Genomic DNA, 25,759 nt, shown 5'->3' with positions numbered 1-25,759 from the left:
TATCACTAATCACATTCTACATGTAGTCATATATGAGTATATCATAACTCTTCTACTAAAACTGAAGCTCCCTTTAGATAAGAACTACATCTATAGACTCATAGACATAGAAAACAAACCAATGGTTACCAGTGGGCACAGGGAATGAGGAAGGGGCAACATAAGGGCAGAAGATTAAGAGGTACAAACTACTACATATAAAATAAATAAGCTACAAGGATACATTGTAGAGCACAGAAAATATAGTGAATGTTTTATAATAACTATAAATGGAGTCAGTTCAATTCAATCGCTCAGTTGTGCCCAACTCCTTGCGACCCCATGAATCGCAGCACGCCAGGCCTCCTTGTCCGAATCAATGTTTCAGGTGTACTACACTGTACACCTGAAACATATATTATATTGCACATCAACTATACATACCTCAATTGAAAAACTATACCTCAGTTTAAAAAAAGAAATATATCAGTTTTTATATCACATAAGCACCTTATACAATGCACTGTACCTAACAGATCTCAAAAAAAAAAAAAATGGAAACTGATTTCATAGATCAGTTTTCAAGTAAGAGATGATATAATGAAATTAAATTACTTACAATATATACAGTCTGATCCTTGAGATTTTCAGCTTCAGTTATTCGTTTAAATAAGCGAACAAAGTCATTAAATATTTCACAGGTTATGTGAGTAGAACATTCACTCTCTGAAGAACTAAGATGATTCAATTTGTTTAAAATTTGTTCCAAAAGCAGTCTCAAGGTAAAGCACTCAACACAATTCACAAAGACATGTGGAAGCTGAAAACAAAAACAAAAAGTGTAAATACAAAACACACAAACACAATAATGGCTTTGCTGGATATCCCGTTTGCCCTTCTAAATCTGTACCCCACCATTCTCCAAACTGCTCTGTGCCCCCCGAGGTTGACCACTACAGACTGCATCGCTCAGACTCCAGTTTTTCTGGATCTAGTGGATTCAGTCAATGGGAAGAACCAGTAGACAGACGAAGAATGGTGAGAGAAAAAAACTGAGTATTCCCTTGACTCCCTCTCCCATCCCTCAGTGGCCCAGAGCTTGACAGAGGCCCCATCTTCTCCTAAAGGCCGAGATGGGCAGCCCCTTGTCACAGATTAGACCTCTTGCTGGGGCCTTTACACTTCCTTCTGATGGTCCATTTAAGTCTGAGGGAGCTACAGGCTCTCAGCACATCACCATCCCTTACTGGTTCCCTTAACATTTCTTCAACCTTTGTAAAACGGTCCCTCCATTAAACTCACTTCAATTATTTGAGTTTTCATTTGTTTCCAACAGGGATTCAAAGAAAACTTGTAATTTCTTCTAAAGAATTCATAAAAAGAACCCCAAGGACATGCAAATGTTAAAATTCTTAGTAAGAATTTATTTATAATTTTAAGATAATATTTTTAATGATGGACACACCTAGATTTAAGAAAATGCTAATTAAAATTAAGAGTTAGAAACCACAGTAATCCACCTGTGAGGATTGAGAATGAACTTTTCATTTAAAGAACTACCAAAATGGAAGTTAACTCCAGAAGCAATGAAGAAACAAAAGACTTACATATATAGTCTGTTCTCAAAATGAAATCACAAAGCAGTACTGATCGCTCAGAGGCATGGCACCTGTAACTATTTGTGGTCTTCCCTGGTGGCTCAGTGGTAAAGAACCCACCTGACAATGCAGGAGAGGCAGGTTCAATCCCTGGGTTGAAAAGATCCCCTGACTAAGGAAATGGCAACCTACTCCAGTATTCTTGCCTGGAAAATTCCATGGAGTGAGGAGCCTGGCAGGCTACAGTCCATGGGGTCCCAAAAGAGTCAGACACGACTTAGCGACTAAACAACATAACCAGTTTTAGTGATGCTCTATAAATCTCACACAATAAAGATTTTCTTTTCCAGAGGAACACTATAAGTAAGGCTACAATATATTTACCTAGGCACAATTTCACCAGCATTTTCTGAACATCCTTTACCCCCACTCCTTTATGAACTAGAGTCCACACTATCTCTGTTATGAGTAACTGTCTTGCTTACTGCTATCTGTGTGCCATCTATGGCCTTTAACGGCAACATATCCTAAACGTCTCTTTGTAAATTTGTATGAAAAGTCGTGATAATCATTATTTACTACAATGATCAACTAGCAGCAAAAATCATGATACATTAAAAAATGAAATACAGTCCTTAAATATGGAACTTTTGTATTAAATTTTCATGCTTTTATTCAAAATACATTGTTTTTGGACACCTCCTACATGGACTTACAAACACAAATGCCTGAGCCAGGACCATGCACACTCAAGGGTAGGACAGGTGGAGAGAGTGAGTGTAAGAAAGTGATTCCAAGCAGAGGGAGCAGTGTATGCCCAGGGTTCAAAGTAAGAAACAGCAAGAACTGTCAATACTCCAGTATGCCACACAAAACACACAAACTGTGAGCTAAAGTTGAGACCAGGAATAGCAAACAACAGTCTTTTGATATATAAAGCTGTATGAGAACACAGCTAAGTCCATTCAGATAGATACTGTCCACAGCTGCTTTCTTACTGAGGAGGAGTTGAGAGGTAGTAATAGAAAGTACCTGGCCCACAAGTCTAAAATATTTACTATCTGGCCATTAAAGAAAAAGTTTGCCCATCCCTGGTTTAGGATACGAAATGAGGTGTGGCAATAATCATGAGTAATAGCATCTAACCTCTACTGAGTGCTTACTATACACTAAGTATTGTGGTAAGTACTTGTCATATATTAACTCACTAAATTTTCACAAAAATTCCAAATGTCGTCGCTATTAGCCCCACTTTTCAGATGGGGAGAGCACTAAGGGGTGAACCTAGAAGAGGAACATGAGTCTGCTAGATTCTGTCTCAAATTCTTAGGCATTACATTATGAAAGATAAACTGAATTCTGCTCACGAAGGGTCTTATATACCAAGCAAAACACCTGAACATTTTGCTGAAGATCTTATTTAAGATTTTCATGGACTAGCTGCAGGGTGAAGAACAGACTGCTCTTAGAAAACTGTTGTGGAAATAAACGAAACAAACACAATAAATGAAACTCAGCAGCAATGGCTATGATTAAAGCTACACGGAGTCAAGATATTAATGACACAGAATCCACAGAACACATTTACTGTTCAATTTACTGACAGAGTGAGGACAAAGAAAAGATTAAAAAATAAATTAGACAAACGTAAGTTTAAACTAAACATCTCCCAGATCCCTTCCATTTCTAGGAGTCTACAAATAAAAATCAATTAACACTGAGCTTGGGGTAATCTTACCTCTAAACTTCTCAACAAAGTTTGTGTTACATAGGTCTTTCCACTGGCAGTATGTCCATAAATAAAAATAGACGGAAAGCTGAAATGATGTCTCTAGGGGAAAAAAGGCAAATATCAATCTGCACACACAAAACATAAAATAAACATTTATCAACTTCTGAAAAAGTTTTACATGATAAATTAATCCAAATTTTTTCAATAGTGAGCATTTAGTGAATTCATCATTACACTTTAAACTTACTTAAATTCAACTCTGCTTTTTCTCAAAATTCCTGGAAAAATCATATTTGGCCTATGTATTATACATGACATTACTTTCTCTCTCTCTATATATATATATGCTGCTGCTAAGTCACTTCAGTCGTGTCCGACTCTGTGCGACCCCATAGCGGGCAGCCCACCAGGCTCCCCCGTCCCTGGGATTCTCCAGGCAAGAACACTGGAGTGGGTTGCCATTTCCTTCTCCAATGCATGAAAGTGAAAAGTCAAAGTGAAGTCGCTCAGTCGTGTCCTACTCTTAGCGACCCCAGGGACTGCAGCCTACCAGGCTCCTCTGTCCATGGGATTTTTAGGCAAGAGTACTGAAGTGGGGTGCCATTGCCTTCTCCGCTCGATATACATATATATATATATATATATATATATATACTTAAATCTTTTATTATTATACAGGTGTATATATATATATGCACTTGTATTTTCAAATTTATGGGAGATTTAACAGATTTTTTAAGAACAATTCTGATCATACTTCTTTTTCTTAGCTCTTTTTTATAGAATCTAAGTTCATAGGCTGCAACTTCACTGTACATTTTTTTTTTTCCACTGTACATTTTAAAGCTCTGAAACTAAGCATACAGAATCACAGGGCCAGAATTTCAAGAATCCTCTGCTCTAAGGAAAACTTACAGAATACTTTTGAATTATGTATACTACATTTACCCTGGCCTAAATGTATACATATCATCATCATCGTTTTCAACAATCAAATCTACACAGCATACATTTCAACATCTATTCCCAAGATTCTCCTGCAGTACATTATGAGTTAGCAGCCTAGAGAAAAGTAAAAAGTGTCAAACATCTCTCTGTGGTCTGGTCAATATTACAAATATGCTTCATTCATTCAATGAACATTTATTAGACAACAATTAAATGCTGGAAACCATGATGCACTAAGGAGTACAAAAATCAGAGACAAAATATGTTTTGAGAGAATTCACATACACTTAAAAAATAATTACAAGAAAATTGGGTGACAATTCAATTTCCATGAAAAAGTAGAGTCTCTATGATCACCATCTACCACTACAACAGTACAGTTGACCCTTGAACAACACAGGTTTTGAACTTCCTGGGTTCACCTATACATGGATTTTTTTCAATAAATACGTGGAAAAAATTCTGCAGATTTGCAACAATTTGAAAAAACTCACAGAAGAACCACATAGCCTAAAAATATAGAAAAAATTAAGAAAAATTAGACATGCCATGAAGCATAAAATATATATAGATAATAGTATACCCTTAAAAGTCATAAGGTGAGGGATATTTAATATAAAATTAATAATGTATTAGTTTTGTTTTATAACTTGGCTTTCAAAGGATTACAGTACCATACAGTATGTCTGTGTTTCCCAGCCTCTCCCTTCCTTCTCTCCCTCTCCCCCTTTTCTCCATCCTTCTTCCTTCTACTATGTATAAAATGCCCAATGCTTTGCATTATTAACACAATACTGATGTACATACTGACACACAATTTATCTTGTAGACAACGTAAACTTAAGGCATTGATAAACTCAGTTTAGTACTGTGAATGTATTTCTCTTTATTATGGTTTTCTTAATATTTCCTTTTCTGAAGCTTACTTTATTGTAAATAAGTACAAAATATTATACATATAATACACAAAATATGTGTTAGTTGACTGTTTATCTGTAAGACTATTAGCAGCTAAGTTTTGGGGGAGTCAAAAGTTATACACTGATTTTACACTACACAGGGGGTCTGCTGCTGCTACTAAGTCACTTCAGTCGTGTCCAACTCTGTGTGATCCCATAGACGGCAGCCCACCAGGCTCCCCCGTCCCTGGGATTCTCCAGGCAAGAACACTGGAGTGGGTTGCCATTTCCTTCTCCAATGCATGAAAGTGAGAAGTGAAAGTGAAGTCGCTCAGTCGTGTCCGACTCTTATGGACCTCATGGACTGCAGCCTACCAGGCTCCTCAGTCCATTAGATTTTCCAGGCAAGAGTACTGGAGTGGGGTGCCATTGCCTTCTCCACATAGGGGGTCAGCACCCCTAATTTCCACATTGTTCAAGGGTCAACTGTAGTCACAGACATTTATTACATTCTAGGCACCAAGTTACAAATTTCCTTTTTCCAAGACAAATGAGGAACTCAGTTTATACAGGAAAATATTAATGGTAAGTGCCTATGGCAATAGCAGCCCAATAAACTAAAAATGGATGTTCTAATTCATGGATTATTTTCTTAAGTTTATACATAAGCATCTTGCAAATTAACTAGCTCAAAAATTCTGTCTCAAGAACTAAATGCAAGCTTTCTGAGCATCTCTGCTATCCAAATACTATATTTCACCTTGAAGAGAAGCTCAAGATATTTATTAGGACACTTTTTCAAGCTACACTGAAATTCTTGTTCTTTGGAATCCTGCCATACTTGTCTGCATCCAAAAGGTGTTTAATAATACTCCAGCTTACATCATTTTTTCTAGTGTTACCCAGAATTGAACTCTTGCACTGTTACTTAACCTTTCACCTTCATAAATCTAACATAAACTAATAATTCTGGATGTGGCACTGTGCCTGGAACAGAAAAGGTGCTCAATAACAATCTCCTGAATACATAAATGAGTCTGCTTAGAAATATGAACCAGTTTTTTTTTTTTTTTTTTTTTACAAATCTTTGCATCTCCCACATGCACCACACCTTACAGAAAAGTGCTATTAAAACTGTTAAACATGATTTGTTTCTCTGATCTATACTAAATTGATACTACTCATCTCTATTTGCCAACATTCATTTTCAGGAGCACCACTTCTGTTTGGAGAGATCTGGGTCTGTTAACTCCAGGGAATGAATGCATGAGGTATAACCAAGAAAATGTTTCAGTGATAATATGGGTAACTACGATTAACTAGAATATTGACTGAGGATGCAGTCATTGACATCTTCCTTAACTAATGCGCCCCTTTAGGAGGCTGGTACTTTTCCACTAACACTTCACAGGCCACCCTAGGCTGCCAACCGGGTAGTTGGATGAAAGCAGTACTCAAGAAAAACCTGAGGCGTAGGGGGAGAACATGAGTATGACTCTAAATTCTCATTTACTCTCCTTCAGATGAGATCCGAATCTGGTTAATTCCAAGTCTCATTCATGAATCTGAAGCAAAGGCTCACTAAAGGCCACCAGAATATAATTAAAAAGTAGATTAAAGTATTCAATTGATGAATGCAAGCTCCTACGGAAAGGACTCCCTAGTGGTGTTCATCCAGAGGAAACTTAACCTCTTCTCTTAGGCATCACCCGAACTGCTAGTCAAGAAGGCAAGACTACACCTCTTCTGTGCTTTAATAACGTTGGAAAAGCCGTTGACGTTTTAAACCAGATGCACAACGATGGACCTTACTGGCCTTCCCAGCAATCACCCATCCACACTGGACTTAGAGCAACCACCTCACTGAAATAGGGCGGGGGGCGGGGGATTCAGATTTGAATAAGTAACACTGTGCAAACACACCTGCTGGATAAAATCCTATACAGCTGGGGTAAGAAGCAACTTTGAGTTGCTGCTCTGTATTAACGCTCTCTCAAAACTGACGTGTGTAAGAAAACATGCCTGGGTCAACGAGCCCTAGTTAGCGGGCCAGAAGTTACTTTAGGTGAGGAGTGGGACAGACCTATCTATCCCCTATCTAAACGCAAACATTGCCTATGGCCCCTCAATTCAAACGAAAATTTAAAAATTAGAAACTGTCGCAAGACCGTCAAATTCTTTGCCTCTGGGATTTAGAAGAGAAAAGATAGCTGGACCACAATACCTCTCCAAACAGGGACTGCAAGGTGGACACTTGGGATTCGCGACAAAGCACCATATTTTCCAGGTGAGGCATTCTGGCAGAGGACAGAGAAGCCCGTGGCCAGCGCCGGATCCAACAGCCTAGCTTCACCTACACCACGGTCTCCACGCTCCCGCCGGAAACCGGACTCGCGGGCTTCTGGGAGGAGCCGGCGTGGCCGAGCGTCCGCGTGACGTCAGCGCGCAAGAGGAGCGTCGACCCCTCCCTAGTCTTTCAAGGCCCGAGGCTGTAGGGCTTTGGCGCCACCGAGGGGCTGTTCCGCTCATATTTTCTTGTGGTGGGCATCTAGGCCTGTGGTCTTTGCGACCTAGAAGTCGAAAGAACGAACAGAGGCAGTGCTGAAAGGAGCTGAGGGGGCCCCCGCAGGCTCCCAGTAAGCAGAGAACCCGTGGCTTCAGTTTTCCCGCCTAGAGGCGCCAAGAAACCTCAAGTGATGGATAAGTTTATCGTGTAGCCCCACTCATGAGGGGAAGGAGGCTGTGGAGCAGAGGTCTCCCTCCACACAGGCAGCTGAGGAAGGTGGGCTCAGTTGACCAATATTCTCAAAAAGTGGGTTTTTTTTTCTTCCGGACGGTATGGGAAATTGGCCTCCAGTGCAAAAAAAAAAAAAAAAGACTGATGGCATTGAACAAACAATTTGGAATTAGTAGCCTTATTGCAAGCCTAAAAGCGAGACCATCTGGTAATGCCTCTCCCCCTCAACGTGAGGAACACGTTGAGGTGGGAGTTCTGGTGTGAGTTGCTGAAGGCAACAAGAGTGAAAAATAACGTTCCTTTTAGTTTTAGGCTGTTTGTGGAACACTTACTAGAAACCAGACACTAAGAGATTGTGAAAATAAACAAGTATAGAAGCAGACAGAAATGTGTGGTAAAAATAGGGTTTGGGGTCTGAAAGCTGCTGGATTGGGGCCATTGGCTCAGAGAGACCTTGGAAGAGTTGTTGAACCATTCATACTGCTGCCCAGCCAGGTCCTATGGGCCTCCTATGCACAAAGCATTTCTGTGTCCCCGGTTTCCTTGACAACAGGAAATAGCCTTCATTCAGCCTCCATGACCATGCCTGAGTTCCAGTGGGCACGTTCAAGCCGTTGTTATTTAGCCAAGGTAGGTGATGTGACCCCAGGGAGAAACAGTCAAGAGCAGCCTTGAGACCGGGTCCTGTTTCCCCATCAAAGGACTTGCACAACATTTTAGGCGTTTTGCAGATACTGAACCCCACTCTAGCTGGGAGAAGTAAACAGTTAATGATAGTAGGCTGCCCGTAAGCTTTTTGACCCCAGATCAGTTGGACCTGAAGGTTGATAATGTTGGCACCTACTTAACCTCACTACCAACCATCAGAAGAGCGTTAGCAAGCTGCTCACACTCTCTTTGAACAATTAAAATAAAACTTGTCACTATCTTCCCCAAGTTGGGACACAACAGTTTTAAAGGGGGACACAACAGTTTTAAAGGCATTAGTCCACTGCTCACCCCCACAACTTTGCCTGACAAACTAATAAAGCTATCCTTTCCTACTTCACCCAAAACTCTGTCTCTGAGATTTAATTACACTGGTGTACAGAGAAGATGAGCTTTCAGCATCAATTTTGGTGCCCAACATGGGGCTCAACTTTGGGACAGTCCCAGGTTAGTGGAGTAGGGTGGAGGGGGTCCATTGGCTTGATAGACACTGTGAGGTTTTCTCCACACCAGTCTCTTTTGAGAGAGTGGAGGATTGGAGAATTCCTTGAGAGGCCAGATTGCCTAGAACCCTTGCCTTGAAAGGCAAAGCCTTCTTTGTACCCTATCCCTGCAGCTGGAATTCTGAGGTGGGAATAGACAACGGAAGAGGGACTGCCCTATCAGCTGCTGAAGCCCTTTGTGCTTTGAGGATGCTCTTCTCTTCCTCTTGTCTGGACTGCACTGGACTTCCCACTCTGAGGAATTATTTTGGGGAAGCAGAAGGTAGCCTTCAGGACATCACATCACCAGCATTTTGGTAAGTCCCCCAGTGTGCACGCTGAGGTCACTCAACCTGGTCCATTTAGGGAAACTCTGGTCCATTTTGGGAATCTTGTTTGGGGATTTTTTCCATTAGGAAGATTGATTCACCACCTGTGTACAGAGAATCTGAATTTTCAGCATCAATTTTGAATTGTAAACTTCTTTATCTGTAAAAAGGAGATAATAATGGCTGGGTTATTGCTAGGGATAAAAGATTATATACTTAGTGCCTGATGTACATAGATTTAAGTCATGGATGTCAGAATCAGAATCTTGTATTTGTGATAGCCAAAAAGATCTTTTGATAATCATGGTTTCCTATAACTTACCAGCTAGTTAAAAATCATATATTTAAAGCAATTCAAATGCAATTGTTTAAGTACTTTAAGAAAGAAATATAAAAGGTACAATGGGACCATCCATCAAATCTTTCAGTATCTCTTATTCATCCACCCTCTCTAGATGGGGTTATACATTTCCATAACACTATCTTTTTAACATTCAACAAAATTGTAACTAAATAATTGTCTAAATGTTAGTGTCTATCTCTAGATGCTTTATGAGGGCAGTAAACCCTGTCTTCTTCACAGCTCCATTTTCAGTATATACTATCCTGCCTGGGACATACCAGTTAAGCAATCGATAAATAATTTGTTCACCTGGCAGGGAGTGCCTTACTGCCTAGACAGATTTAGGAAAGTTTCCCAGAGGACGGAACTGAGACTTAAGAATAAGGGCTCATCTGTGAGACCAACACAGGGATTCTAAGCAAAAGGACAAAAAAGACAAATAAAGACATAAAAGGAGCAAATAGGCAATCCCATGCCAGGGACCAGCAAGTAATTTTTAAGAATAAATCTACAGAGTGGCAGATGGTCAGGCTGGATACAAGTGCATGTTACACTAAGAGGACTGAACCTTGTATAGGCCACAGGGAGCCAAAAAAGAATTTTAGGCAAAGAAGCAAATGAACACTTGACTTTAAGGAAGTTCCTTTTGACTATAGCATGGAAAATAGAATCAATTTGACTACTGCAAACTTCGAAACAATAAATGATGATGGCCTAAACTAAAGGAATGGGAAACAAGGTAACAGGGAATGGCAATGAAGGCTTATTAAACATAATGTGGCAGACACTGTGATAGATATATTATCTGTTTTAAGCTTTACAATATAATAGATTGTGAATGGGAAAAAAACTAGCTGAAGTTAAGTAATTTATCTTTTAAGTAGAATATGCTTGAAGCTAGGTCTGCTGCTGCTGCTGCTGCTAAGTTGCTTCAGTCGTGTCCAACTCTGTGCAACCCCATAGATGGCAGCCCACCAGGCTCCCCCGTCCCTGGGATTCTCCAGGCAAGAACACTGGAGTGGGTTGCCATTTCCTTCTCCAATACAGGAAAGTGAAAAGTGAAAGTGAAGTTGCTCAGTTGTGTCCTGACTCTTAGCGACCCCATGGACTGCAGCCCACCAGGCTCCTCCATCCATGGGATTCTCCAGGCAAGAGTACTGGAGTGGGGTGCCATCGCCTTCTCTGGAACCTAGGTCTGGTTGACTCCAAAGTCCTTAATCTTTCTGTTACATCATACGGTGAAGAAGCTGAATCTGAGAGAAATTTAGAAGTAATTTAATAGAATTCAGTGGCTGATAAAATGAGTTGGAGGCTGGAGTCTTTAAGAGTAGCATTTAGGTTTCTTAGGTGATTTTAGGCTTTGCAGATAATGAAATAAAATATAAAGAAGGAGAAGGTTTATTGATTTAGTGTTATCTTTATGGGATTTAGTTTTTTATCTTTAAGACCAAAGTGAGTTTCTCAGATTTAATTTGAAGTGTCTACAGAAGAAATGGGATCTGAAGCTACCAAGGAAGTGGCCTAGCAAAGGAGATACAGAAGTTATCACCACAAAGATAGTTGAGCCAGTTCTCTGGGTCAGATTGCACACAGAGAATATATGTTTATTACACATTAACATGCAAATAATCCTTTAAAAATGTAATAGTAGTAGATGGAAGTTGGTGCTCAAACGGTATAAATTATTTTTTCCACAGGAAGAATGTGTCTTCAGAAAATATCCCAATAGTGAAAAGCTCACTAAAATCCTCTATGGCATATTTAATAGCTTTCGTTTTAGGCCTGCTGTATTAAAACTCAAGTTTTAATTGAAGGAAAAAAGTCTATTTGTCAGAATTAGTTTTTTAAACAAAAATTTTTGGTAATACATATATCATTAGTTTAAGGAGTGTGAGAAAATGAAGTGGAAACAGTTTCCTATTAAAAAAAGGTGAACACATCACAAGCTGTGAATCTCCAACAGTTATGCATGAGGGATATTTTAAAGAGTCCTAAAAATTGCTGTCTATCAATATGTAAACATAAGGAGCAAAAAGTGTAGTATTTATGTGTTAAAATGGTCTTTAACTGTAATTTTGATTTTTCAAAGTTAAAACATTAAGCAAATAACATGAAACAATGGGAAATTTCATTCTTCAAAACAAAGTTCAAATAACTTATTTATAATACTGTTTATGAGCCTCCAAAAAGGAAACAAATGAAACTAAGCTTACTATCCTTATTTTTAATTTTTTAAACAATACCTCTGTGCTCTTTTAATCTTTGGTTACTTATTCTCTAGTTTTTGACTTAATGATTTGTATATTAAATAAACATGGAAGTTTTAATCCTAAAATACTTGGTGATAAATGTGTTTTCAAGCTAATTGTTTTTCAATGCCATTTTGAAAGTCTGATTTACCTATGTACTGGCATCCCAGGACTAATAAAATATAAATTAATTGTTTAAAATGTAATCAAACAGAAAGAAAATCTTTGATACTGGTTGAGGAACTTGGTCATGACATCAGATAAACTAGAGACAAGCCCAAATACAGATGGAAAATTTCAAGAAGATTTTATTTTAGTAACTTAATCTAACTTTATGAAAATAATTTTGAGTCATTCCCTTGCTCAAATCCTTCTCATTTTCCCTCCCAGCCAAATCTTCACAATGTACAAGACCCCCTAAAACCTACATCCCACCTTGCCCTTTACTTTGCTCACCTCATCTTCTGCTTCTCTTCCTTAAGCTCACTCTCTTTCAGCCACACTGGCCTCCTTGGACTGGACCATGCTGGGCAGGTTCCAGCTTCTTGTGACTCTGCTCTTGCTGTTCCTCCTGGAATCTTTTTCTCAATCTTATTCACACTGCTCACTCCTGACCTCCTTTGATCTCTGCTCAAATATCACCTTACTAAAGAAGCCTTCTTTGACTACTTGTCTCCACTGTCCCCTATCCCCCTTTTTTTTCCTTTATTTTGATTCACAGTACTTATTCACGGTACTTATCATCTACATATTTTACTTGTTATTGTCAGTCTCTCACACTAAAATGTAAGGCCTCTGTGGAGCTCAATCAAAAAATTTCCTAATGCCTAGGAGGCACTCAATAAATATTTACTGAATTGATTAATGACTTTACTTATCCCAAATGACTAGCATGAGCTCTGGTACAAAGTACATGTTTAACCACATTTGGTTAATGAAATGAATTACTAAGAAAACTACTGAAAAATTAAAACAGCAAAACTCCCAAAGTTCTAGTATTAGCTGCAAGGATAATTGTTTTCTGTGCCTTTAATTATGACACCCATCCTCGCTCAGCAGTCTTATTATTGTAGTTTTAGCCACTTTGAAGACCACCCTGAACCACAAAGGAATGAAATGTTCATTGTGCAGAAAATAAATAAGCATATAAATAAATAAAATTGAGTTAAAATCCAGGCAGTTTATTCAGAAATGGAGTTAACTTTAGGTCCTTTGAACATTTACTGTTAAGGAAGTTTGAATGTGAAGGAGTAGCACGATCTTTAGAAATTGGGTAGTGTATCCTCAGTACCATGTTAGACATTCATGGAAGTCCACTCAGATAGATGAGGACGTTATTTAGGGTATTATCTGAAAAGAAACCAATTGTTGACTTTTTTCCTGAAGTAAATATATTTTAATAACATATAAATGTAATTACCTATGTTTACTTGCATTTATTAGGAGAAAACATGAAATAGATCTGAAAGCCATATCACACTTGGGCAGATTGCTGTATTATTTTATGTACCTTCTCTAACCTTAACTTACTCTGATTCAATCTAAGCGTGATGGCCACCTTTCCTGTCCCTCCCAGCTCCATTTCCCACCTGTTGTAGGCAGAATAATGGCTTCTCAAAGATAGCCACAGCCTAATTCCAGGACATGTTAATATGTTAGATTACATGACAAAGGGGAATTAGAATGCAGATTGAAGAAGGTTATCAGCTGACTTTGAGATGGGGAGATTAGACAGTACTATCCAGATGAGCCCAACATAATTACAAGCATGATTATTAGTGAAAGTGGGAGGCAGCATAAGCCCGAGAGACGGCAGTGTGAAAGTTGCCCTGATGTTGCTTGCTTAAAAGGGGGAGAGGAGCCAAGGAATGCAGGCAGATTCCAGAAGATGGGAAAGGGAAGAAAATGGATTCTTCCCAGAACCTCCAGAGAGGAATGCAGCCCTGCTCAGACCTCGAAATGAGTTAGACTTATTTCAGACTTCTGACCTCTGGAACTCTAAGAAAATAATTTTGTGTTGTTTTAAGCCACTAAGTATGTTGTGATTTGTTATAGCACCAATAGAAAACTAATCCACCTATTACATTAGAGTTCATTCTGACCTTTTTGCTAGGATAAAAACATATATGCACTCCACTGATTAGTTCACTTGGCCCTCTGGATCTTCAGGTTCCGCATCCATGGATTCAACTAACATCAGATTGAAAATACTAAAAAAAAAAAAAAAAAAATCAGAACATTCCAAAAAGTAAAACTTGAATTTACTGGTCTCCAAGTGGCTCAGACAGTAAAGAATCTTCCTGCAGTGCCAGAGACCTGGGTTGGAACCCTGGGTCGGAAAGATACCCTGGAGAAAGGAATGGTTGGCTACCCACCCCACTCTTGCCTGGAGAATTCCATGGACAGAGGAGCCTGGCAGGCTATAGTCCATGGGGTCACAAAGAGTTGCACATGGCTGAGTGACTAACACTTTCACTTTCACCAGCTATTTACTAGCATTTACATTGTATTAAACATGCTGGAAGGGATTGGAGGCAGGAGGAGAAGGGGACGACAGAGGATGAGATGGCTGGATGGCATCACCGACTCAATGGACAAGAGTTTGGGTGAATTCGGGGAGTTGGTGATGGACAGGGAGGCCTGGCATACTGCAATTCATGGGGTTGCAAAGAGTTGGACACGACTGAGCCACTGAACTGAACTGAACTTAAACATTATATGTAATCTACAGGTCACTCAGAATACAAGGGAGGATATGCATTGGGTTATACACAAATACCACACCATTTTATATGAGACTTGAGCATCCATGGAACAATTCCCCACGAATACTGAGAAACTACTCTACTTATATTGGTTAATTTTCATAGTAATCATGTTTGGAAACAACCCAGGGATGTTAAGTGGCCAAAATGGAAATGTATTTCTTTCATCAAGAGTGAGAGTCATGGTACAATATAATCTGAAACTTAATAGCTTTTTTATTGCATCAAAATTATGGAACAATTCTATTAAAATTACAACAGAATGTGAAAATGCAAAAAAAAAAAAAAAAAGTGAAAATTCAAGAAAAAGTTGACAAATCCACCACTATAGCAAAAGATTTCAAGAGTCTCTCAAAATTACTGTTAGGTTGAGCAAACAAAAATTGTAAGGATGTAGGAGATTTGAAAAACATAATTAATAAGCTTGTTTTACAAGATAAGACACTTTTCTAAGCACATGCAGTACATTTACTTAAGTTGACTACCGTGTACGAGGGTATAAAGCAAATCTAAACAAATTTCAAAGGATGGCGTCATAACGATCGTAATTCTCATTGCAATGCAATCAAAAACCAAAAAGTAGATGTCAGTACTTAAAAGATAAAAAATTCATAGGATTGAGAATTCAAAAACATACTTTTAAATAATTCAAAGATGAAATGTGTGGGTCACAATAAACTGTGGAAAATTCTGAAGGAGATGGGAATACCAGACCACCTGACTTGCCTCTTGAGAAACCTATATGCAGGTCAGGAAACAACAGTTAGAACTGGACATGGAACAACAAACTGGTTCCAAATAGGAAAAGGAGTACGTCAAAGCTGTATATTGTCACCCTGCTTATTTAACTTCTATGCAGAGTACATCATGAGAAACGCTGGGCTGGAAGAAGCACAAGCTGGAATCAAGATTGCCAGGAGAAATATCAACAACCTCAGATATGCAGATGATGCCACCCTTATGGCAGAAAGCGAAGAGGAACTAAAAAGCCCCTTGATGAAAGTGAAAGAGGAGAGTGAAAAAGTTGGCTTAAAGCTCAACATTCAGAAAACTAAGATCATGGCATCTGGTCCCGTCACTTCATGGCAAATAGATGGGGAAACAGTGGAAACAGTGTCAGACTTTATTTTTTTGGGCTCCAAAATCACTGCAGATGGTGACTGCAGCCATGAAATTAAAAGATGCTTACTCCTTAGAAGGAAAGTTGTGACCAATCTAGACAGCATATTGAAAAGCAGAGACATTACTTTGCCAACAAAGGTCTGTCTAGTCAAAGGCTATGGTTTTTCCAGTAGTCATGTATGGATGTGAGAGTTGGACTATAAAGAAAGCTGAGCACCAAAGAATTGATGCTTTTGAACTGTGGTGTTGGAGAAAACTCTTGAGAGTCCCTTGGACTGCAAGGAGATCCAACCAGTCCATTCTAAAGGAGATCAGTCCTGACTGTTCATTGGAAGGACTGCTGTTGAAGCTTAAACTCCAGTACTTCAGCCACCTGATGAGAAGAGCTGACTCATTTGAAAAGACCCTGATGCTGGGAAAGATTGAGAGCAGGAGGAGAAGGGGATGACAGAGGATGAGATGGTTGGATGGCATCACCGACTCAATGGACATGGGTTTGGGTAGACTCTGGGAGTTGGTGATGGACAGGGAGGCCTGGCGTGCTGCGTGCGGTTCAGTGGGTTGCAAATTGTCAGACACGACTGAGCTACTGAATTCAAAGATGAAATAATTAGATTTTAAAAAATATTTAATACTGATTATAACAAAAATGGTACATGTCAAAACTTGTAGAATGCAGTGAAGTCTGTACTAAGAGGGAAATGGAGCCTTAACAGCTAGAAATTAATGCTGAGTTCACCTTAAGTAGTAAGACTTAAGAATAAATCAAAAAGTGTAGAAAGAAGTAGAAATAAAAATGAAATATAAAATAGGCACCAAATATCAAATAGAATTAATAAAGCCAAAGTTTGGTTTTGAAAAAAGAAATTAATGATAAGTGGAAAAGTCTTATAAATAAATAAAATGACAAAAAATACTATTGAAAAACTTGATGCGAATAAATTTAGTCCTTCGATCCAAATGTTTTGTCCCCCTGCTCCATATCACCAATTTCATATGTTGAAATCCTGATACCCAATCTGATGGATTTAGGAGATAGGGTCTCTGAGGAGTGATTGGTCATGAGGGTGGCTCCCTCCTTTTTAGACAGTGCTCTAATGGGCTTCCCTGATAGCTCAGTTGGAAGGAATCTGCCTGCAATGCAGGAGACCCTGGTTTGATTCCTGGGTCAGGAAGATCTGCTGGAGAAGGGAAGTATTCTTGGGCTTCCCTTGTGGCTCAGCTGGTAAAGAAGCCACCTGCAGTGTGGGAGACCCGGGTTTGATCCAGGGTTGGGAAGATCCTCTGGAGAAGGGAAAGGCTACCCACTCCAGTATTCTGGCCTGGAGAATTCCATGGACTGTATACTCCATGGGATTGCAAAGAGACACGACTGAGCAATTTTCACTTTCACTTTAAGCTTCCCTGGTGGCTCAGACGGTAAAGCGTCTGCCTGCAGTGCAGAAGACCCAGGTTTGATCTCTAGATCAGGAAGATCCCCTGGAGAAGGAAATGGCACCCCACTCCAGTACTCTTCTCTGGAGAATCCCATGGATGGAGGAGCCTGGTAGGCTACAGTCCATGGGGTCACAAAGAGTCAGACATGACTGAGTGACTTCACTTTCACTTTCTAATAAAAGAGGCTCCACAGAGGCTGGCAGCTCCTTCTATCACAGGAGGCTTTGGCAAAAAGGCACTGGCTATGAACCAGGAAGAGAGCTCTTACCAGAACCTGACAATGCTAGCACCCTGATCTTGGACTTCCCAGACTGCAGAACTGTCAGAAATAATTTTCTGTTTATAAACTACAGTCAGTGGTATTTCATTTTTGCAATCTGAATGGACTTTGACAGTTTTGGGTGTTTCATTTTGTTTCAGTATTCTTGCTTCATCCTCAACTTTTAGCCTTCCCTGTGCATCCACAATTTAGAGGTGGTCTCTCTTCACCTTCTTGCCTCTCCTCCAGAGACAGAATGCTTTCTGTAATTTAGTACTTGCTTGTCTGATTGGAGGATGGTGGAATGTACTCTGTTTTCCTGTCCTGCTTCAGGCTTAAGGCAGGCCTTGAACCTTAAGGAGTGGTGGGTTTTTTTTGCTCAGTAAACCTGTCCTCCTTCCCATACCAGCTAAACTCTGCGGTGTGTCTTTACACCACAAATACTCTGTGGAAGAGTATTTCCTGCTCCACTTCTAGTCTTAGAGGGATTTTCCTTTCACCTTTCTCCTAGTTGTAGTTTCAGCTTTTCACATGTACCATGGAGGTGATAGGGTTTGCTGCCTTTCTTCCAAATACTTAAGATTTTTGTTTTATACAAAACAAGGGTCCAGGCAGGGCTTTGTTCAGTTCCCAATTCCCAACATTTCTCCAAGTCCATTTCCCAAAGGAGAGGTAGCCACTCCCCTTCCTCTAGACTTGCACCTCCAAGCAAAACTTTCTCTGCTCTGCCCCTCATCTTTCTGGTGAGCATTCAGTTGGGGTCTGCAGAGATGAACTTGTGGGTGAGTGTGAACTCCCATTGTATCTGTGGCTCTACTTTAATCACAATCAGCCTTTAACAAATTATTTAAAATTTTAGCTGAATGTTTTTGCTTGCTTGTATGACATCTATCTTTTCCCCAGCCCCTATTTTGCCACACATGAGGTAGAGCTCCCATTCCATCTCTCCTTGGAGGAACCTGTCTTTCCTGATGTGAGATTACTTGGCTTCCCTGTGATCTTAGCTCTCTGGTGGGTTATTAGAGAAAATTATTATTTTTTTTTTTAGTTTATCCTACTTTTTTTGTTTAGGATAGGTGTGATGCTCTTTTCAGATTTTTATAATCTAGATAGAAGAGAAACTCAATTAGTTATTTTTAAAATTCAAGCTCCCATATGTTCTCTCATCTCATTTCCCTTTGTACTTGCCCTTTCTGCCCTTGGTATGAGGCTTCCATTTATCTGAAAGCACTGTCATCATTGACTCGGACTGCATTTTCTAGGAAACCAAATTGAAGGTATCTGCCTATCTTAAATCCAAGCCCCGAAGCATGAAACTCCCTCAATTTGTTGAACAAAATTTTCTAACCCTTCAAGTCTCACAGGATTAATCATGTATACTTGTCATAGCACCTAAATGGCAGAAAGTGAACATGAACTAAAAAGCCTCTTGATGAAAGTGAAAGAGGAGAGTAAAAAAAGTTGGCTTAAAGCTCAACATTCAGAAAACTAAGATCATGGCATCTGGTCCCATCACTTCATGGGAAATAGATGGGGAAACAGTGTCAGACTTTATTTTTTTGGGCTCCAAAATCACTGCAGATGGTGATTGCAGCCATGAATTAAAAGACGCTTACTCCTTGGAAGGAAAGTTATGACCAACCTAGATACCATATTCAAAAGCAGAGACATTACTTTGCCAACAAAGGTCCGTCTAGTCAAGGCTATGGTTTTTCCAGTGGTCATGTATGGATGTGAGAGTTGGACTGTGAAGAAAGCTGAGTGCAGAAGAATTGATGCTTTTGAACTGTGGTGTTGGAGAAGACTCTTGAGAGTCCCTTGGACTGCAAGGAGATCCAACCAGTCCATCCTGAAGGAGCTCAGTCCTGGATGTTCTTTGGAAGGACTGATGCTGAAGCTCAAACTCCAATACCTTGGCCACCTCATGCAAAGAGTTGACTCATTGGAAAAGACCCTGATGCTGGAAGGGATTGGGGGTAGGAGGAGAAAGGGACGACAGAGGATGAGATGGCTGGATGGCATCACCGACTTGATGGACATGAGTTTGAGTGAACTCCAGGAGTTGGTGATGGACAGGGAGGCCTGGCATGCTGAGATTCATGGGGTCGCAAAGAGTCAGACACGACTGAGCGACTGAACTGAACTGAAGTGAACTGAGCACCTAAAACTTTAAGCCTTGTATTATGAATATTTGTGTCTGTGATTTTTCAGGCACCAATTGGATGAAAATACCCAGATGTATTTATTAATTCCTTCATTCATGAATCTAGCATTTATTGAGGACCTATCATGCTGCAGTTTTGGGGGAATGAAGTGTGACCAAAAGAGACAGTGTATCAATCCTTGTAAAAATTGGAGTCTAGCAGGGAAGACAGGCAGTAATTAGAAGCTTATTGAGTGTTACAAATGCCAAGTCTCATTAAATAATAATTAATATAAATACAAAATGAATAAATGAGTAGTTAAATAAATATGTTAGTAATAATTCCTTTCCACAATTTTTTCCTCTCATCTTTTTTACTACATTTAGCAAAAAATATAATGTTTCTTATGGTCCCTATCACATTATTTGAGAATTTCACTGTATATAGCCCCAGGAAATATTTTTCACAAAACCTTTTCTTTGCTAAATGGTCAAAGGTAGCTCCTTCTAAGTGTTGGGTTTTCATCACAGGACCACAGTTTTCAGTGCTTTACACTATCTGAGAGCTACGAATATGTCTTAGAAGTCTTTTTAAATGTTCCATTGAATAGGGAAAATATTTTGAAATTTACCTCTACTCAAATTCATTTCAATAACATAATTTTAAAAATTATATCACAAAAGAAAAAAGAAAGTAATAGGTAATGAAAATATATTCAAAAGTAATTATGTGATGAAATATAAGAAAATCTAATATCAGAGTGAAATTAAAGCAATATTAAGTTGAAAAAGCAATTCAGTTAACTTTTCCACTGTAACAGCCAGATCCGTTATTTTGACCTTATTTTTTTTTTAACTTTCAATATTGCATTTTTGAGGAAAATTTATTGCGCAGGCTAATTTAACACTTCTTAAAAGACATTCATTATATTCACTTTTACTAGTGAATATTCATAATTACATTCTTATTCAAAAAGCAAATAATGAAACATGAGTTAGCATCTTGGCTCCAACACCTGTTAACTGTGACCTTAGTCATATTACTTTTCTAAGGCTTTTTTCCCTCTCATCTGTAAAGCAGGGGAAAATAGAAGTAAAACCTACCTTTCACGGTTGACATCTCAGGAAAAGATAATCCCCACTCATAGTGAACTTTTTCAGCAGCCTGACTGTCTTTCATTGCAATGCAAGCACCACAATGGAAAGTAGTGATATTGCTGGCTTTGTCCAATACAGTATCTCCAGCTCCTAGACTAATGACTAACATGTACGTGAAATGGAGTGTTTCCTGCCATATTAATAAGCAAGGATGTCACAGTCATCAGTGCCTGCATCTCTCTGGTGTGAGCCAATGAGCCCTAAAGGTAATTCAGAAAGGAGAATACCTGCAGCCAGTCCCTACAGACTGCGGATGTGAAAACACAGGATGCTGGCCCCAGAAAGTTGAGATGTGAAAAGAATCATTTCAGTGAGCCTAGATGCCTCCATCTTTCCCTACATAGAATAACACTAGATTCCTTAACTTAAGATAGCTGGTTTTCCTTCATTAACAATAATCTTTGTTGTTCAGACTGATGTCCTGCTTTGTAGCAAACTTCTATATAACCTGACTCCTTCCCTGGCCGCCTCCGAGCAGTTTCTCAGGGCTACTTGAGGTGCTGTCTCCAGGGCTTAAAGTCCTAAGAATTCCCACCAAATAAAACAACTCAACCTTCAGGCTGTGACTATATTTTTAAGTTGGCATGTATAAGGTGCTTAGCCGATATTTATCAATTAAATGTATGTGATGTGTTTAACACAGGGCCCAGCACATGGCAGATACTCAATAAATATCATTATGATTGTAATTATTTTATTGATTAATTAGCCTGACCAAAACCACACTTATCTTCTTGCCCTGCTACTCATACAGTGATTCCATCTCAATAAATCACTATTACATTTTTTCTAGCTGTTTAGGTCAACGATTTCTAAGTCATATTTATTTGCCCTTTTAAAAAATTACCTCACAAATCCACCATAAATCCTGGCTCTAGCTTCAAAATATTGTGAATCACTCCTCCATGGGTCTCTCAAATTTTCGCTTGTGAGCAAGACATTGGCTGCCCTTTTTTTAGAACCATCTCTTCTAGGATGTTTGGCTAGCAAACAGCTTTAAAATATAGAGATAATGTCTCTCACTGGAGCAAAGGGGCAACCAAGCTTTCTATCCAGCATAATTAAGGATAATACCTATTTCAAGAGTAAAATGCAGGAATATTTATAAAAGATCCAGGTTCCCCAAGCTCAGAATTCCCTTTAATGTAAAAAAACCCACTGAATGTGCAGGTATTAACTGGTCTGTGGGAATTGGGGTGTGGGCAATTCACACAAAAATGATGGGAGTAGGATATAAAAAGTGCACATCATAGAAGACTTCCTAGAGAAAATGACATGATATAAATACTGAAATATAAGTAGGAGTTAGCCAGATGGATAAGAAGAACATGTAAAGGCCCTGCACTAGAAACAGCATTAAAACATTACAAAACCTGCAGATGTTTCAGCAGAGCCAGCTGGTTGGATACAAGGAAGAAAATGGAGTAATAAGTCTCGGGGAGAATACAAAAAAAAAAAGCTTGAAGAGATAAGAGTGTCCTGGGTATAAAAAGTTGTATATGCCATAACATGAAGTTTAGACATAATCTTAAAGATTATAGGGAATCATAGGATTTTTTTTAACATGGATCTTTGCATCTAGGAAAGATTAAACAGGCAAGACTAGAAAACCAGAGACCATCTAAATCTCTGATTTTGTAAACTGTTTTAGAGTTTTTAAGAAATTCAAATAGGGAATGGCAAAAGCAGGGTCTGATAAAGACTCAAATCTTGCAAAGATTGTGGTGTTTTCAAGTTCCCCCCTGTGTATTTCAAATAAAAGTTACATTAAACTGTAAAAATATTTGCAAGGAAATTCATTTATGTTCTGATATTGCCTTATGTTAAGTATAATCTTCTTTTGATAAGTTAAATATTCTTTTTCCAATTTTTTTCATTAAAAATAATTCCAGCTGTTTTAGAGAAATTCGTCAAATATCAAGGGAGACTTCCTCATACTTGTCAGGATGTAAATTAATTACCTGGTTTGAAAGACGCAGGACATTAAGTGAGAGAAATCAAAGAGTTCTTTGAAAAAGGTTTTTTTCACTTCTCTTTGATATTTTTGTTAAATATTAACCATATATTATCTATACATTGGTTTCTCAGTTGTCTACTGGTCATTTCTCTCTTGGCTCTATCTCATAGTTCTGTTAGTGAATGCCTCTCCTGTCACAGGATTAGCTGATAAAATGATGTCCATTTACAATTAAACTCTGGACCTGATCTGGTCACTGCTTTCCTGGTTTGGGGTAGGTGTATGCAAATTAAGTGCCTCTCTCTTTTATATATGAGATGATTGACAGTGAGAATGGGCTTCCTCTACTGCTTATTAAAAATACTGCAAAGTAACTAGTATGTAAAAATTCCCATGGCTGAGAAAGGTGAGAAGATTTTGAAGAGCATCTAATATTTTAATATCCTTCCCTTGCAGTATCATATCAATTGTTTCTTGGGAACAGAACAGGGAAGATCTTTGTCTTCTGCCCTCCATTCATCAAGTTCATCTTTTTCTCAGATGAGAGTATAATTCTTAAATAACAAATAGCCAAGAGTCTTGGCTGGCAGTGTGGGTGGCTCTGAGAGCTCCCATACTCTGCCCGTACTATGCCAGTGCCTTGATCATACGATGAAGCTATTAAATAATCCAACATTAGAAAGAGGATATGAAGAGAAATACAGATTAGAGAGCTATTCAGATGGTAGAACTGACAGATTTGTTTGGTTAAAGAGAGGGAAAAGATGAGAATGACTGTTAGGATACTGAGTGGAGATAGCGGCCGTCCCTGGGGAAAGTGGTTTGGGAAGGATGGAGGAGATGAATTCTGTTTGGGGCAGGCAGTTTGAGGAGACTGAAAGACGTCCCAATGGTCATGCCCAGTTGGCTAAATGGTTCTGGACTTTAGAAAACCATTTGAGAGTCATTAACATTTAAATGGCTATTAAATTCGTGAACTAAGTGAAGTCAATCAAAGAGCATGGATAGAAGGAAAAGATAAAAGAAGGGGAACACAGAAATCTGAAAAACATCTACATTCAGAAGTGGACAAAAAGAATAGATTAATAAATTGAAAAGGCAGCCAGAGAAAGCACAGGAACATTAGGAGTGAACAAAAAGGTATCATGAAACTAAGAAAGGTTCATGAAAGAGGGAACAATCATCAGTACCAAATGCTTCAGGGGTCAAATGAAATATACATTGGGTTCGTATCACATATGCTGTTCTGTAGACTGCTTTTTCCTTACAGGATCTTGCAAAGATTTTTTTTTTTTTCATTTCAATAACTGTAGATCTGCACTGTAAATTTAAATAGCTACAATGTAGAAGGCAATGGCAACCCACTCCAGTACTCTTACTTGGAAAATCCCATGGACGGAGGAGTCTGTAGTCCATGAGGTCCCTACAAGTCAGACACAACTGAGTGACTTCACTTTCACTTTTCACTTTCATGCACTGGAGAAGGAAATGGCAACCCACTCCAGTGTTGTGGCCTGGAGAATCCCAGGCACGGGGGAGCCTGGTGGGCTGCTGTCTGTGGCATCGCACAGAGTCGGACATGATTGATGTGACTTAGCAGCAGCAGCAGCTGCTACATAGAATTCAGTTGTATGGGTGCATCATAATTTATTCAGCCAATCACCAACTGAGCCTTAAAATTATTCCCAATTTTTGCTTTTATAAAAATGTTTATGAATAATCTTGTCATGTATTCCAATATTTCCCTAAGTTAAAGTCCTAGAACTGGAATGATCAGATTGTCACCCATACCAGCCTCTGCAAGTTGATCCTTTCCTTTATTTATCTGTGTTTATGATGCTGTGAAAGTGCTGCACTCAATATGCCAGCAAATTTGGAAAACTCAGCAGTGGCCACAGGACTGGAAAAAGTCAGTTTTCATTCCAATCCCAAAGAAAGGCAATGCCAAAGAATGCTCAAACTACTGCACAAATGCACTCATCTCTCACGCTAGTAAAGTAATGCTCAAAATTCTCCAAGCCAGGCTTCAGCAATATGTGAACCATGAACTTCCTGATGTTCAAGCTGGTTTTAGAAAAGGTAGAGGAACCAGAGATCAAATTGCCAACATCCACTGGATCATAAAGCAAGAGAGTTCCAGAAAAACATCTATTTCTGCTTTCTTGACTATGCCAAAGCCTTTGACTGTGTGGATCACAATAAACTGTGGAAAATTCTGAAAGAGATGGGAATACCAGACCACCTGACCTGCCTCTTGAGAAATTTGTATGTAGGTCAGGAAGAAACAGTTAGAACTGGACATGGAACAACAGACTGGTTCCAAATAGGAAAAGGAGTTCGTCAAGGCTGTATATTGTCACCCTGTTTATTTAACTTCTATGCAGAGTACATCATGAGAAACGCTGGACTGGAAGAAACACAAGCTGGAATCAAGATTGCCGGGAGAAATATCAATAACCTCAGATATGCAGATGACACCACCCTTATGGCAGAAAGTGAAGAGGAACTCAAAAGCCTCTTGATGAAAGTGAAAGTGGAGAGTGAAAAGTTGGCTTAAAGCTCAACATTCAGAAAACGAAGATCACGGCATCCGGTCCCACCACTTCATGGAAATAGATGGGGAAACAGTGGAAACGGTGTCAGACTTTATTTTTCTGGGCTCCAAAATCACTACAGATGGTGACTGCAGCTGTAAAATTAAAAGACGCTTACTCCTTGGAAGGAAAGTTATGACCAACCTAGATAGCATATTCAAAAGCAGAGACATTACTTTGCCAACAAAAGTTCGTCTAGTCAAGGCTATGGTTTTTCCCGTGGTCATGTATGGATGTGAGAGTTGGACTGTGAAGAAGGCTGAGCGCCGAAGAATTGATGCTTTTGAACTGTGGTGTTGGAGAAGACTCTTGAGAGTCCC

At 39.1% G+C, this 25,759-nt stretch overlaps 1 protein-coding gene and 1 long non-coding RNA gene across 3 annotated transcripts in view; one reads left to right on the top strand and one right to left on the bottom strand.

Annotated features, from left to right (window-relative positions):
* Positions 1 to 7,543, bottom strand: part of ORC5 (origin recognition complex subunit 5) — a 91,479-nt gene extending 83,936 nt beyond the window's left edge. For both annotated transcript variants that reach the window (XM_086397034.1, XM_086397035.1), the window contains exons 1-3: positions 7,381 to 7,543; positions 3,316 to 3,408; positions 599 to 799 (exon numbers count right to left, since the gene is read on the bottom strand). In XM_086397034.1, coding sequence (XP_086253160.1) covers positions 599 to 799; positions 3,316 to 3,408; positions 7,381 to 7,452 — 366 coding nt within the window. In that variant the 5' untranslated portion in view covers positions 7,453 to 7,543. The remainder of the gene's footprint in view (positions 1 to 598; positions 800 to 3,315; positions 3,409 to 7,380) is intronic.
* A 64-nt stretch (positions 7,544 to 7,607) lies between these two features.
* LOC147374388 (uncharacterized) overlaps positions 7,608 to 25,759 on the top strand; it is a 30,447-nt gene continuing 12,295 nt past the window's right edge. Inside the window, exons 1-3 of the long non-coding RNA XR_015162716.1 lie at positions 7,608 to 7,938; positions 8,447 to 8,523; positions 9,218 to 9,400. This is a non-coding gene — a long non-coding RNA (uncharacterized LOC147374388). The remainder of the gene's footprint in view (positions 7,939 to 8,446; positions 8,524 to 9,217; positions 9,401 to 25,759) is intronic.

Source organism: Bos grunniens, chromosome 4, assembly GCF_055505025.1.
Source record: "Bos grunniens cultivar Pamir isolate PY7600 chromosome 4, Bosgru_T2T1.0, whole genome shotgun sequence".
Classification (NCBI taxonomy): domain Eukaryota; kingdom Metazoa; phylum Chordata; class Mammalia; order Artiodactyla; family Bovidae; genus Bos; species Bos grunniens.
This window is presented reverse-complemented; position numbering and strand designations above follow the sequence as displayed.